The 15046-nt window shown below is 47.0% G+C and overlaps 1 protein-coding gene across 11 annotated transcripts in view; it reads right to left on the bottom strand.

Moving 5' to 3' along the window:
- The window catches only part of AFF3 (ALF transcription elongation factor 3), a 484945-nt gene that overhangs the window by 39876 nt on the left and 430023 nt on the right, over positions 1-15046 (bottom strand). For all 11 annotated transcript variants that reach the window (XR_012503019.1, XM_074354607.1, XM_074354598.1 and 8 more), the window contains 3 exons: positions 12717-12841; positions 9684-9885; positions 7888-8009 (listed from right to left, as the gene is read on the bottom strand). Coding sequence is in view for 10 of the 11 variants with exons in the window: in XM_074354607.1 (XP_074210708.1) it covers positions 7888-8009; positions 9684-9885; positions 12717-12841 (449 nt within the window). In the remaining variant the exon portion in view is untranslated. The remainder of the gene's footprint in view (positions 1-7887; positions 8010-9683; positions 9886-12716; positions 12842-15046) is intronic.

The following is a 15046-nucleotide window of genomic DNA, read 5'->3' as shown; positions in this document are numbered from 1 at the left end:
ATATCCGACCAGGGTCCATGTGACTTAGGGTGGCAACACTCAGAACACATGTTGGCTCTCCACTGGGTCTCTGATGCCAACTCCAGCAATTTACGTTACCTTTGTTGTGGTTCTTTTTTTTAATGGACTTACTTTATCTTTCTGAGCAATGTTAGGGTCACAGAAAAGTTAAGCGGAAAGCACAGAATTCCCATACACATCCTGCTCGGACACAGGCCTCCCTCACTACCAGCATCGCTCACCAGAGCGGCACGTGTGTTACAACCGAGACACTTACACTGATGTGTCATTATCACCCGAAGTCCAGAGTTTACGTTCGGGCTCAATCCTGGAGTTACACGTTCTTCGGGTTTTGAAAAATGTATAAGGGCATGAATCCACCATTACGTTATCATACAGAACAGTTTCACTGCCCTAAAAGTCCTCTGCAGTATTGGTTTTTCTTTTTGCTGAACGCCCCAAAGTGTAAGACCAGACCCTACCTCTAGCCCAAACCCAGATCTGACTCCTGAGCTTCAGACGGGGTCCTGGGGACTATCTGTTCAGGAGAGGAGTTTATCCTTCCATTCCTCCCCCTCTGTTATCAAATGCTGTGAATGCTTCCTTGCAGGCATTTCTTTTTCTCAGTGACCGCACCCCCCACCCACATCTAGGCTCTCACCACCTCTCTGGGCCTCCAGTTTCACTTCCATCCAGTCTACCCCCGAGCTTTAACCCTTGACCACAGTTGATATACCATGGCTTTCATTACATCACCATCTTACTCACAGACCCAAATCAATCTCCAGGGCCTATGAAGTCAAATCTCAGTGCAGGTCCCCAAGAATCCGGCCCCACCCTCCTAACTTACCACCTCCTCACCACGTCCCTCAGCCACACCGAGCGTTTCCTTGCGTCTTGTTAACAGGCCACTGCTGTCTTGGAAGCCCTGCCCAGCCTTCTCCTCCCCGGGACACTCCTCTCTGCTCATTCAGGAAGTGCTTACTCTGAGCCAGATGCTCCCGGCTCTCAGGTTCTCAGGCCATAAGGCCTTCTTGGTAACTGGTCCGTGCTCACCAATGTCTCTCCTGAGCTCAGATCCCAATTCCTATTTACACTTCCCGTCTATTTAATGACTTTCTGAGCTGTGCTGCGTTACATCCACTGCATGTGTACAATTTGGCAGCTGGAACGTTTTCAGCGGGGGGCCCTGCTGAAGACCTCTTTGATCTTCTCCATCCTGTAGTTCTAGGTACACAGGAGAAGGTAAATGACGGACACCCCACCCCCCACCCCCCGCCACATTCACTGCGAGCTTAGAAGGGAGAGGTGGCTTCTGATGGGGTGCAGCCTCGAAGCCATCGAGCCGGAGAACATCTCCATGGCAACCTGAAATTCTCCACATCATTATCCGTCCCCCACGCTCATATAGGAGTTTGGTCATTTTTCTCTTGCCCTGTTGTTTTTCGTAGACCTCATCCTTAACAGATCATCATTTTCTTTTTTAAATGCATTTTGTTTTCATGAGAGAATTCTCTTGGCGATCAGCCAAGGCATCTTAGTTTTTCTGACCCTTCTAAGTTACCCCTAGGGGTGGCAGCAGCACCTAACTCCTAATATGGGCTCCTTAATCCAAGCTGTTTTTCTCTGCAGCGTATAAATGGATTCTTCAAACCTGCTACCGAGGCGGAGTCACAAACTCTCACAACAGTGTATGTGGGTAAGTAACACACCTGTTTCCGACCACATCACAGCAGTTACAACAGTCACCTGAGACGCTGAGGAAACGCACCATCAGGGGCCCTTCTCATACACGTCAGCACTCTCATCTCTGCCTCCAGCAGAAGGCTCACTTTACCGTCCCTGAAGAGTGCCTGCTAATTGCCTGTTTTCTCTTTCAGGTGATTTCCGGAGCCACACTTTATAAGAGCAGATCATTACAAAGGCAGTGGGACAATGGGACCTCCCCCAGACAGTCCGGCTGGGCGGCGGATCTGAGCTGTCACAAAGGCGTCACTCTGACGGCAACGTTCATGTCAGTAGGAAAGTAAAATTGTCACCCTTGTGGCAGTTACAGAACATAACACAGCAAAGGCACTAAACTCAAATCTAATGATCTCAGTGTTCAAACAGATCTTTCATTGAATCTTTTTTTTTTTTTAACATGGAAAAGCTAGAGTTTTGTTTTTCATTTTGATAATAACATTCTTCAGAGTTTCTCACAGCGACGGTATTTTATGATGATACGGGAGGAAACCTAATAAAAGTTCAGTTAAACTAATGCAGGTAACTACCATGTAACTAACCGGGTATCTGGGGCTCTTCAGAAATGGGGCTAGAGGGATCTAAAAGCAGAAGCTTAGCCAAGGTGCCTTTGTTACAAGCGCTCTCGGCAACAGTAACAATCTGAGCACTTGATCCAGAGGGAACTGGCCCTCCTCACCCTCCCCCCACCCCCACCCACACACACGTGGCCTTGGTTCTCAGCCCCGGTGGGGTCTGAGCAACCCTAATATTTCCTCTGGCACGGGAGTATTAGAGCAACCTTGCTTTTTGTTCTCCTTTGTGGCTGAGATGGAGCTGAGCGCTCTCCCACGGAGAGGCTGGCAGGCTTCTTTCTGTAATTCCTACCTCTGTGAAACGTGCACCCCTCCGCAGAGCCGGCCTGTTTTGTGAAAACTGGCAGGGATGAGAGCTCTCAACGTGTCTGAACAAACAGGTTCCTTGGCACTGCACAAATCGGGATAATTTTCTTAGGGAAGTTGAAATCCAAATCAGACAACTAGGCAACAACACACCAAACGCACTTGTCACCTGATGTCCTGTTAGCTTGTCATGTGAGGGGCCCCGAGTTGTTACTGTGTCCCCAGCTTTGAGGTACTCTCTTCCCCAAGACGAACGCATAAGAAGTTAAGTGATTGTTTTGAATGCACTGAGGAAGCGAACGCTGTAGATGAGAGCACTTTGGAGCCAGGGACCCCGGGGGTGGGAGGCTGCTGTTGGCTGCATGAGCCCTTCCTGAAGGACAAGGGAAGGCTGCTTTTAGGCAGCAGGGATTCAAATGCAGTTTCTGTTTCCATAACCTTGATGTTGGCTGGGACCCCCCAATCCCCGGACCCTGGCTTCTCAGAAGCACGAGCCATTAGTCACCCTCTTCGTGTGTCTTGCAGGCCACAACAGGCTCTTGTAGGCGCCTCCTCCTCTCTTGGCCACAAGCAGAAAACAGCGTGTGCTCTCCAGGACACACAGGCTAAATGCGGCAGGTTTTTGTCATTCGATCATATGCAACTTTCTGTTGAAATGGAAACTCATCAACTTGATTGTGGTTCTTCTCTGGGGGTGATGTTTAAGGTAAAATAATTTCACAAAGCCCTTAAAATGAGCGGAGAGCTCAGATTTCCATCAGGGATATCTGACAGGCCTTGTCCCCGCCCTCTGCTTCCTCCAACCCTCCAGCCTAGTCTTTTTTTTTTTTCTTTCTTTCTTGGTTTTGGTAAGAATAAAATAAAAACCTGGCTGAGAGGGACTTCATAATGGAAAAAATTTCATGTGAAGAATAGAAAGGTTGGGATGGTGGGTACAGCTCAGCGGCAGACAGCGTGCTCAGCATGCATGGGGTCCTGGGTTCAATCCCCAGTACCGCCATCAAAAAAAACCAACCAAACAAAAAAACCCAGAAACACACCCTAATGGTGTACCAGGAAAAGTGGGGTCCAGCTTTGAAGTGACTGGTAAGGGGAGCCCCTCGGGAGGGAAGAGTGGCCACAGCAAGCCCTCCGTGGGGGTGGGGGTGGGGGGCTTTGTCACCTACTCCAGGATTTTAATTGGTGTCCTTTGACTAAATCATCCGACCTTTTCCATACAGGAATCTTTCATCCCCTATAAAATGGAAATCCTTTTAGCTATGAGGCTAATGAGCATAATTACATTGCAAATGCCAGCTCCCTCTTCCTGCCCCGCCAGCCACATCTCACAGGCTGTGGCTTCAGCCCCGCACACGAGGGAGTCCTTCCTCAGGGTCGGGAGGTTTAAGTAGCTGGGCCCCTGTTGCTGGTGCCATGGGGACAGATGGGACATTTGGTGGTTGGGCTGAATGTGATCGTGACTGACTCTTCCTCATGAAATGTGGGCAAGAGACAGTACATCCTTCTGGGAGCAGCAGGCAGTGCTGGCACCAGGCTTCTCTGGCTCCTCAGCTCAGCAATATGGCAGGTGGAAATGGAGGCCAAGCGTTTCCCCACTCAGCTCTGCCCAGACTTCTGTACTGAGGCCTTCACGACACAGTTGTTCCCTCAGTTTTCCCCGGCCAAGAAATCCCCCATCACTAATTATGACTAGGGCTCATGGCTTTGCACTAATAAGATCAATTTTTAGGCTTTGAGTTGAATTGGGCGCTGTCACTCATGCACATAAATTCTCACAAGTTTGGTAATCGCACCAGTGTCACCTTAAAACTGTGGCTGTTGAGCTGAATATCACACGCGGCTAAAAGTCAAGGAGGAGGTGTAGTCACGCCGCCTCCAAGCTGAGCCTGTGGAACAAGCTGACCTGGATCACATTTTTAAAAGAAGTGTTATTCTGTTCAGCTCCATCTGCCTCCCGAAGGCGCAAACTGGTGCCTGTTTAATTGGTACGTAACATACGACAAGAGGCTGGAAGCCCAGGAATTTAAATTTACCTGCATGTAGTAGATTTCTGACATTCAGGGAAGAAGAAAGAAAAAAAGAATGCAGGCATTGCCCCGGGGAATGTTCCACTGGCTGGGTCCACTCAACACTTGACATCTAAATGCCCGCTGGATTCAGCTGTTGTCTGAATCGCATGTTTATTCAACCATGAACAAGTATTTATAATACAAAAGGATGAGTTTACTTTTTTTTTTTAAAGCTACAAGACGCGGCTTTAAAAAATTAACATGGCAGTAGGGCATCTGTTACTTTTTGGATGGCGATCACTGGATTTCCATCAACTCTGAATTATGCCGGTGCTAATTCTCTAGTTCTTTCTTTCCTTCTGGTGGCCTCTCTTTGGTCATTCCCTTGCCTGATGACACCTTTAGTGCGGAGAAGTCAAGGGAAGTGACAGGAGTCAGGTCCTCATGGGTCCGAGAGGCTGCTGGTGAGGCCGCTGGTGCCGGGCGGAGAGGGAGCAGGATGAGGCGGAAGTCTGTGGTCCCTTCCTGGAGAGGCCACCCCTGTGCCTCCATCTCCCTTGAGTTGCTGACTGAGAATTAATGCATCGTATATCCCTGCTCTTGGCACTGCGCCTGGCGCTTATTAAGTGCTCAGCACACACACCAGGGGAAGCTGGGAGACACTTTGCACCATTTTAGATGACTTCCTAGTCCAGTGATCTCTTAAGGGATCCTGATTTTCATTGTTCCAAGGAAGAGACAATGCCTGGTTTTGCTTTTCCAGCTTGAAGAGTCTTCCCACGACTTTCTTAGTTCGGTGGTTGCGTGGCTGTTTGAGTTGCATGTTTCGTTTACTGTCGTGGATTGCAAAGCAATCCGGACACATGGCGATTGGAACATGATGTCTACCTCTCCAAAGGATGGATATGTGAGAGTGCTTTTTCATTCTATTGTATCTATATGCATAAAAGGAGAAACAGTTTTATTGCAGCTGTCAGCCAGAAAAATCAGACACGTTGCTAACGGGAAGAACGAACGATAACAGCCTCTTCGTTGATCAGATAGTGACAAAACTATGTGAGCCACCTTCCCAGCAGACTGAGAAACCTTTCCTCTTGTAAACAGTCCAAGACACTACAGGTTGAAGCACAACCATCAGGTTGTTGCTGTTTCAGATTTAGCTTTCTGGTCCTCTCACTGGAAAACTCCTTACATTTTAATTTTCCATACACGTGTGTTTAAATACCGTGCTCTTAACATGTCTGATGCTTTGAGTGCCTTAGTGTTTACTGCACGTGTGTTTGATCATACTGTTAGATTATTCCTTTCTTTTTCTCTAAGTCCAGGTCTTTGATAACACCTGCAAGCTTCTTGAGATGAATAAGGGGGATCTTGGGCTTGGTAAAATGGATAGGTAGGCTTTGAATTATTTCTACAGACACATTTCTGTCTTATAAAGGCTTGCTTTCTAAGACAGGTATTTTTTTTTAATTCATCCTTTTATTTATTTATTTAATAGAGGTGCTGGGGATTGAACCCAGGACCTCGTGCATGCCAGGCATGTGCTCTACCACTGAGCTACTCCCTCCCCTATATAGCTGTTTTTAATTTGTCAAAGAACTGGGTTACAACCTGAACGATACAGAGGCTGGCCCACCCATATAAATGCTCTCTCATTCTGCTTCTTAATAGTGGGGAGAACATATTTAATTAATATGAAAATCAAAAGATTTCTACATCTTCTGAATGCAGATTTCCAAACTGTCATTAAACACACTTCTGACCTCCTGTTTTTACAGATGGTTAAAGCTCACTTGAACGATTTACACCGCCGAACCCTAATTATGTATGTAGCTGGCTGACTGAATGTACTTCCACCACCCCCCCCAACCCCGGGGATTAATTACCACCTCCCTGGCTCCCAGGGCAGTGGCCATGAGGGGAGGGCGGGTGTGAGGGTCACGGGGAGAGCCTACCTGAGGCTGAGGGCAGCTGCAGCAGCCCTGGGGAGAGGAGAAAAACCCACGTCCTCCTGGGCCACCCTTACACTGTTGTGTATCCTGTTATCTTGGAATGTGTTTGATAACTAAACAAAGAAAATACTGATATGGCTTTCAGCCCCCAAAGTCTGTGCCCTGATTAACTTCACAAAGTCCAAGAAGAGCTTGAGGACTACACCGTCATATTCTTGCTTCTCAGAGGTGAATGGACAGACCTCACCTGTGCTCTGGATGAAGTTAGGATTGGAGAAAAGGAGGGAAGAAAGATGAGGGTGGAAAGGCCATCACATTGCATGGGGCTTTCAATCTCTAGATGATCGCTCGATGGATAGACCATCTCACTGGATCTCAAGACAGCCCCCAGGAGACCAGTGTCATGAGCATCACTTTTCCTGACTAGGAAGCTGGGACTCAGGTACATTTACCGTCATTTTACTTCCTGACTGTGGGTGGGGTTTGGGGTTTGCAGTCTGTCCCCCAGCCAGGCTATAAGCAGCCAGAGGGCAGACTCTCACACCGCTCCCCACCATCCCCCAGGGATTTAAGGACCACCTCACACAGACACACACTGCACGACTGGTGAGCAGCTAAAATTGAAAACGGGACTCAAGCCAAACTCTTGAAACCACATCGTCTGCCTGCCAGGCTTGTCCTTGACACATATTTTTTCCCTAAGAGCCTAAATAATTTATAGTATCATTTTATCATTTCTCATTTGTCATTTGCAGCATCTCAAGAGCATCCCAGGATGTTATATTTATGCATCTTCTTCTTTTGTTCCTCCTCCTCTTAAATTGATGCCGGGAATGGGAGTAACACTTGGGTTTCGGTGCTAGGACTGGGAGATGGATGACTGGATATTTTTCCTGTGTAAGAACTGTTTACATTGTTATAAAGACTGTAGCATTCTAGAGGGGAAAAAAAGCTCTCGGGAGTGAATCACTATTACTCTTTGCCTGTTACAATTTACAAAAAGGAGAAAGTTTCTCTTCCTGGTAGCATACAAGCCCAAATACAGGTGCTCAGATAAGACTCATTAATGCCATTTGCCTTAGTTTTCTAACATCCTGGAAGCCACCCCGTCAGGACTGGGTGTTTTAGTCACTCAAAAGTCCCCCGGGACTCTCTGGGGCACACTCAGAGTGAGGCTCCACTTCCCTTCGAGAGAGCCACACGTAACTGACAGTCACAGGACAGAAACGGCCACACTGTAAATGCGAAGCGTATAAACCACCTCCCCGGCCCCGACCGCATCAACAAAGCGTCCACGCTTACATGTCGTCGAAGACAAGTTTCTGCCTCTTGCAGTCCCTGTGGCCGTTGGAGCCTGGAGACCACGGCTCTGTCTGTGGCCGTGACTTGTGGAGAACGTTCTCGGAAGCGTTGTGAGCCGCTTTCTAAACAAGAAACACACACATCATTCTTTGAGAAACTGCCCACCTGGCTGAAGGAGCAACCTGTTAGACAGAGTATGTTGTGTTCTGTGTGCTAGGTTGGAGCCTAGGGTGCTTTTTGTTGAAATAAAGAAAAAGACTGGATAAAGACGTTGTGGAGTGTATACAAATGCTTCTTTAAACATGGACCGATTGTACATGCAGATCAACACTGCTTCTCAGGGAGCCTCTATTCCTCCGGGCGTTTCCTTTCTGGCACACAGGGAGTAAATTATGGATGTGCGTGACCCCTGTGAGTGGCTGAGTGGCGCTCCCCAGCAAGGCTGCAGGCTTCGTGCAGGCAGAGACCGAGTCTGTTACATCATCAATGCATCTCTGCTGCTTAGCACGGTGCCTGGCACACAGTAGGAACTTGCTCGATAAACACCTGTTCAGTGAAAGAATGGCTAAATAAAGTCCATCACTGGTTTCCAAGTCTCTGCATATCATAGTTTCTTGCTTATTTATTTTTTTAATTGAAGTATAGTCAGCTACAATTTGTCAAGTTCTGGTGTACAGCACAAGTTGCTTGTGATAAATGAATCTAGAGGCCAAGAAAAGTTTTGTTTTAAAATTTGAATTGTTAGCTTCTTATTTCAGGTTTTTCTGTTACAGTTGTCTCAGATACTTGTATCCTAGAATTAAAGATAATTGCTCTCAACTAAGGGTGCCTAAGGGGGTTGATTTCCTGATGGTACAATAAGACTTAGGCTCTTGCAGGACCTTCTAATAACATTCCCCCCCCTTTAATTCATGGGGTAAAGCATGAAATACTGCCTCCCCCTGTTTTCTTTGCAGAGTCCTAGTCCCATGTCTCTCCTGCCCTGCCTCACACAGCCCTGCTGGTGTAGATGTGTGCAGAGACCTGACAGAACTCCCTGGGGAAAGCCTCGGATTAAATAATGTACCTGGAGGATGCATGGTCCAGGGCCCCCAGCTGTTAGACAGTGAGTGGCAGGAAAGAGGAAAGAACATGTGCTGTTAGTTGCACAGGGGTCCACAGGTGTGGGGTTCTTCAGATGGTGCCGCCTCACGTAAATCTTATCACCACCATTTTGCAAATCAAACAGGCTCAAGAGATTAAGCAACTGGCCCCAAATCACCTGGTGACAAGCTGTAAGGCCAGAGGGACGGTGGACCCAAGTGCCCCAGGGAATGCAGGGCGTTGGAATCACCAGTGACAAGGTCACTGGAAGAGGGGTGGTGGCGGGGGTGCCACACTGGCCAGCTACGCTGGTCACCAAGGCAGAGGGGGCGCCCCACCACTGTGTCCTGGGTTTTCAAGGCCAGATTTAACCCTGCCTCGGGGCAAGGAATCTTTTCAAATATAAAGGCTGGTTGGCCCCAAACTCCCAATCTGCTTTGTCCCGGGAGTATGACTTTGGGGCTGTGTCTTTTCAGAATGGGAAATGAAGTCCCACAAAGAGGACTCATCCCCAGGCAGGAGAGGCTCAGGATGCCCGCCCCCTTCCTTCTTCCGCAGCTGTCTGCTCCCTCGTGGGGTCTTCCCGGGGCAGCAGTGGGCGCTTCTCTGCGGGACCTCCCGCCTGCATTCAGACTGGGTGGGGCTGGGGACAGAGTTGGGGGCGAGCTCCGTTCCAGGCCAGTTGTAACTGGGGCAGGAGTGCATCCACCTACCGTGACGTCCCCGGCGTGGGTCGGCAGCTGGCTCTCCGGCTTATGCTTCTTGCTGGCGGAGGCGGAGGTAAGCAAGCCATTGCTGCCGGGTCGGCCGCAGGAGGTGAAGTCCTCACCTGAGTATTTGTGTTTAGACGCGTCGGATGCGGGGGAGATGGGCGACCGCAGCATTTTTTCATTTTTGTTTATTGGTATTGCCAAGCTGAGAAAGGAAATCACAGTAACGGAGCGTCACACAGTCAGCGCAGGGAAAGGTAACTGTTCTCGATATGACCCGGACCTCCCATGTAAAACCTGCTGGTGGGAAGATGCTGATTGGAAATTATTATGCCAGGAAACAATTCTGCAGCGTTAGGACCGAGACAAACAAGAAGCAAATTTCATTCGTTGTTTCTTTACTCGTCCTCTCAGAAAGAATAGTAATTCTGGGGTTAAATGGCTAAGAATAACAACACTTTCATTTCTCAAGTGTTTCATCCAAGGATCTCAAAACACACAACAAACAACTTACTGGTTTCCTAACAAGTGTAAACAACAGGAAACTCCAATGATGCACAAGCTCTTTACTTCCTAAAGGACTTCTGCTACACCTGAGCTTGCACTAATTATTATATGGCGAAGAACAGAATCACAGAATCACCTGCAAAGCATGAATCCAACTTCTGGTTGTTAGGTTTCTGAGCTAAACAGGCATTGATCAGAATAAGCAGGGAACAGAAAACTGTCCTTAGAAATCACATTTTCTGATTCCTAGCTCCTTATTTTACCTTCAAAATTATTGTCTGTGCCTGAATATAAATCCTCCCCAAATTAACCATCAGAGAAGGGAGTCACTTCTGTTCGAGTCTCTGCAATACGTACTATGTTGATGGGGCTCTCTCCACGACTTCACTTTGGAAAAAAAAAATTGGCAAGACGCATTAGCCTGAAATAAACCCAATCACTGCTAATTTGGGATGCTTCTAGAAGTTAGTCACTTCGTAGAGTCAGTTAAAAAAAGGCAAATTCATTTAACAAAGATTTAGTCATTATTCCTGGAGTTATGACTTCTTAATTGTGTGTGTTGGCTGTCACTGCAAACAAGCCATTAAAGTCACTTCAAAAAGCAATTTCCTTAGTCATAGTGTAGACATTACCAACACAGACCTCTAGAACAGATCAGAAGCCAAGGTTCTTAAAGTTATGCAAATACCTATGTGTAGGGGTAGAATTTCTGATGACAGATTTCTGGTTCAAAAAGCACTGCACGTCTAACAACTTAGCAGTGAGAAGATGTGTCCTGGAAAGCTGCCTTGGGTGAATCAAAAGTGACTCAGCCTGTGAGGATGAAGACATTGCTGTCGAAGACAGACTGAACAGTCTGTGTCTCGACATGTGAGTGAAAAAGTCGTATTTCTAAGTCTCCATTATTTTACATACTACATGATTTTAAATGTTCATGGAAAACTAAATTGTTACGTTGAATACTGTCATGGACATCTGGTTATTTCTTCTTCATCATCATACGTCTGTATATTCCAATTGACCAAAGTAACTTTGAAACTTTCTTGCGATTACCTCTTGGGACAGGCGATCACCGTATATATAGCACTGTCTTACTACACTGGGAAAGCTTGACAGTGGTAACCAGAATTCCAGAGGTACGCAGACTCCCTTTCCTAGAACTCAAGGCACTTTCACATGCATTGTGGCATTACTTAACAGAAGTAAAAACTGTCAAGAGCCAGCAGGCCCTGCCAGGCCAAGGCTCTCGAGCACGAGCTATTATCCTGGGGTCTCCAAACTGGGATGGAAAAAAAAAAGTTACGTCTTCATTTTCATTAATCTCTCACTGATAGAGATGATTCCCATTAACAATGAATGAAGGCAAGAATAGTGGTTTAGCAGGAGCTGTATTAGCAATTCCTGTGATTGTGGAAATCACGGGTATTTTCATGTCATATCAGTTGCTGCAGACATCGTGAGACACTGCTTACACTCAGCACTACCAGAAATTATAGTGGTTGCAAGATCTGCTGGCAAGGTTATTTCAGGCATTAAGGAAGAAGCGCTAGAGAACTCGAGCACACTTTCAAAACGCACTTTGGAACCACATTTTCCCCATTCACATTTCCCCTGTCTTTTGGGATAGCATCTGCTGGGCACGGCGGACGGTGGGCCAAGCCAGCTCGTGTGTGCTGCTCTGCCTCCCGCTCAGACCTTCAAGGGCCCTCGCCCTTCTTCCCAAGGTGACTCGAACACTGCAGTGAGCCTGTGCTCGGGTGCCCTCGCTCTCCAATTTCCTCTCAAGCTTTAATACTGCTCTATATCGTCTCCTAACCTTTTGGTTTACATTTTTATGTGTTGCGCTGAAACATTAATCTCCCCTTAAAAGTTCTCTGTACACAGTCAGGGAGAGTGAGGAGTGTCTTAGCAGAGGAAAAGCGCTTTCCGAGCCGTGCTATTTCTAAATGGAAAGAGCTTCTATGACTGATGCTAAGCTGCTTGCTTATAATAAATACCTGACCATGCTTTGCCGGGAGGCCATTCATCACAGAGGGGATTCAGGGCCTTGCAGGTCCATCTGGAACCCCTTAAGAGGACTGACTGTTGGCTGTTTGACCTTGGAGACCCAGATCCTGTCTCACACTGCAAATTCAGCTATATCCAAGACCTTCGGGTGTGTCATAGGGAGATTCCACTCAAGTTTATATATTTTTTCATTTGTGTTATAAGCTAAGTGTTCTCATAGGTTTACTGGCTCTTAAAATGATGGTTGGAAAATTCAGTTTTTAAGTTGTCAGAGTGGAGGGTGTATTTTTGAAAGGACAGAACCGTGTGTAACTAGGACCTGGTCTTTTGTGACACAAGAGCTATGATACGAGGCACCTCTCCAGGCAGGATGGTCAGCCTTAGGTAAATGATGGGAAGCCAGTCTGGAGACCCTGAGCAGAGCAGTCATTAAAAAAGCCCTGACTCTCCCCAGTGATGGCATGTGATTCTCAGGCCCAGAGAGCCGCCCAGCTGGCTCTGCCTCGGCGGGAGCACGCATACCTGCTGATGCTCACGTTGCAGTGGTTTGCAGACAAAGTACCGTTGGCAGAGGCAGTCAGTCGTGAAGAGCTCTCCTTCTCTCCCTGGGCCTTCTTGACCTCCCTGTAGTCGTCTTCGTTGTCACACTGCGTGGAAATAAGCAAAAACCAATCAGCTTTGGATCTCCAGGGACCATAGTGAGCTCCCATCACCAGCTTCCACAGGGAAGGCCTCCTGGGAGACCCGCTCGCCGGGCTCCTCTGGAGACCATCCTGAGCACCACCGTGCCGTGTCGCTGCGGCACTCTTGGCTGTGACCTGGGTTCCCAGGCAGCTCCTCCACGAACAAGGACGAAACCTGTCAGTTTTGCTGTTGACAGTTTTCAGAGAGGAAAAAGCATGACACCACAATCAGAATTCAGGAGGGGATGTCAGGACTGATGAAAACTGTTCTGCCAACAGACTGGATTCCACCCTCCAAAGAAGACCTGTTCTGGAGTTGCCCACTTTGGCATTTTTTGGTACCTGGACAAGGCAGAGCAACCTATTCCAGGCTTACAGCTGGAAGGACAGTGACATGCTTGGACTTTTCTTTTGAAATTCACGGCCTTGAAGGACCTTTTTATAAAACAGTGTTTCTACTGGATTCTTGTTTCCATGATTGTATTGAACTCTAGACATGTGTTAGGGTGCAATGCACACATACTAACTGCAGCCACACAGTAAAGGCACGTGCAGGGCTCACAGCTGTGTTTTCAAGCAGACAAGTCCTGGTACCAAAGATAGAAAGATTTTGACCTTCTCTCTCCAGCTGGGATTGTCTCACAGCCTCTTTTGCAAGGATCCCAGATGCTGACACTGAAATTGTGCTCCCAAGGAGGGTCCAAGCCAGAGCTCTGAGCCCCCAGCCCCGGGCTCCAGCAGGGGAAGACTCTGCACCCTGGGCAGCCAGGTCTGTGGAGTCCCACCTCCCGCACCCAGTACTGAGGTTTCAATGCCCCAGATGCTGAGTAAAGAGTGCTGTGAAAATGTTCTTTTCCTTCTCCGAGCGGGTTTAGTGATGACTCAGTAGATTTCATGAGGAGAGCTGAGTGTTGGGCTCAGTGTAAATGACATTTCATAAGTTAAAATAAAAAAGGCCATGAATAATACAAATATTTAAGTACAGAATGTTATGGAATGTACACGGATGCATTTTTGCACCCCTCTCTATACAGCTACATATGTGTATACAGCTCTACGCATTTCCCATCTATCTGTATGTTTCTCAGTTTCTAACTATGAAATACCTCTCTCGCTTTCCATCAGCCTATCCATTTATCCATCGCTCCCCAGGTGATTAATTAATTAATTCATTAATCAGTTAATCACCTGGGGACTGACTGATGGATAAATCAATCCAGCAAGTTAAGAGGAGGGCAGGCTATGTAGAGGAAAACAGAAGGAAAGAGGGTGGGGAAGCATGACTGAATTATACTGTCTGAATTGATGCTACCCCTGCAAAGACGTCACCATTTTCCAAGCGAAGAAACTGAAGTACAGAGACGATCACCTGACTGAGGTCACCCAGGAGGCCAGGGCTGACTGCATAAGCGCAGTTTCAGTGCAAAATGAAAATGCTGGGCCCCTTGTTCAAAACACAGGAAAAGATGCTTGATGTCGATCTTGGTGATGATTGTTTTAGATTTAACACCAAAAGCAAAGGCAACAAAAGCAAAAATAAACAAGTGGGACTACATTAAACTAAAAAGCTTCTGTAAGAGGGGAGGGTATAGCTCAGTGGTAGAGTGCATGCATAGCATGCATGAGGTCCTCGGTTTAATCCCCAGTACCTCCATTAAACAAACAAACAAACAAACAAGTAAACAAACAAACCTAATTACCCCCACAAAAAACCAAACAAACAAAATTAAAAAGCTTCCATACAGCAAAGCAAACCATCAACACAATGAAAAGGCAACCTACTGAATGGGAGAAACTATCTGCAAATGTGTCTGAGAAGGGGTTAGTATCCAACATATATAAAGAGCTCATACAATTCAATAGCAAAGAAACAAAAAATCCAATTGGAAAATGGGCAGAGGAACTGATTAGACATTTTTCTAAAGAAGACATACAGATGGCCAAAGGATGCATGAAAAGATACTCAGCATCACTCATCTTCAGGGGGATGCAAATCAAAACCACAAGGAGACATCACCTCACACCTGTCAGAATGGCTATTACCAAAAAGACTAGACACAGTAAGTGTGTGAGGATGTGGAGAAAAGGGAACCCTTGTGCACTGTTGGTAGGAACATAAACTGGTGCAGCCACTGTGGAAACAAGATGGAAGTTCCTCAAAAAATTAAA

Source organism: Camelus bactrianus, chromosome 28 (genome assembly GCF_048773025.1).
Source record: "Camelus bactrianus isolate YW-2024 breed Bactrian camel chromosome 28, ASM4877302v1, whole genome shotgun sequence".
Classification (NCBI taxonomy): Eukaryota; Metazoa; Chordata; class Mammalia; order Artiodactyla; family Camelidae; genus Camelus; species Camelus bactrianus.
This window is presented reverse-complemented; position numbering and strand designations above follow the sequence as displayed.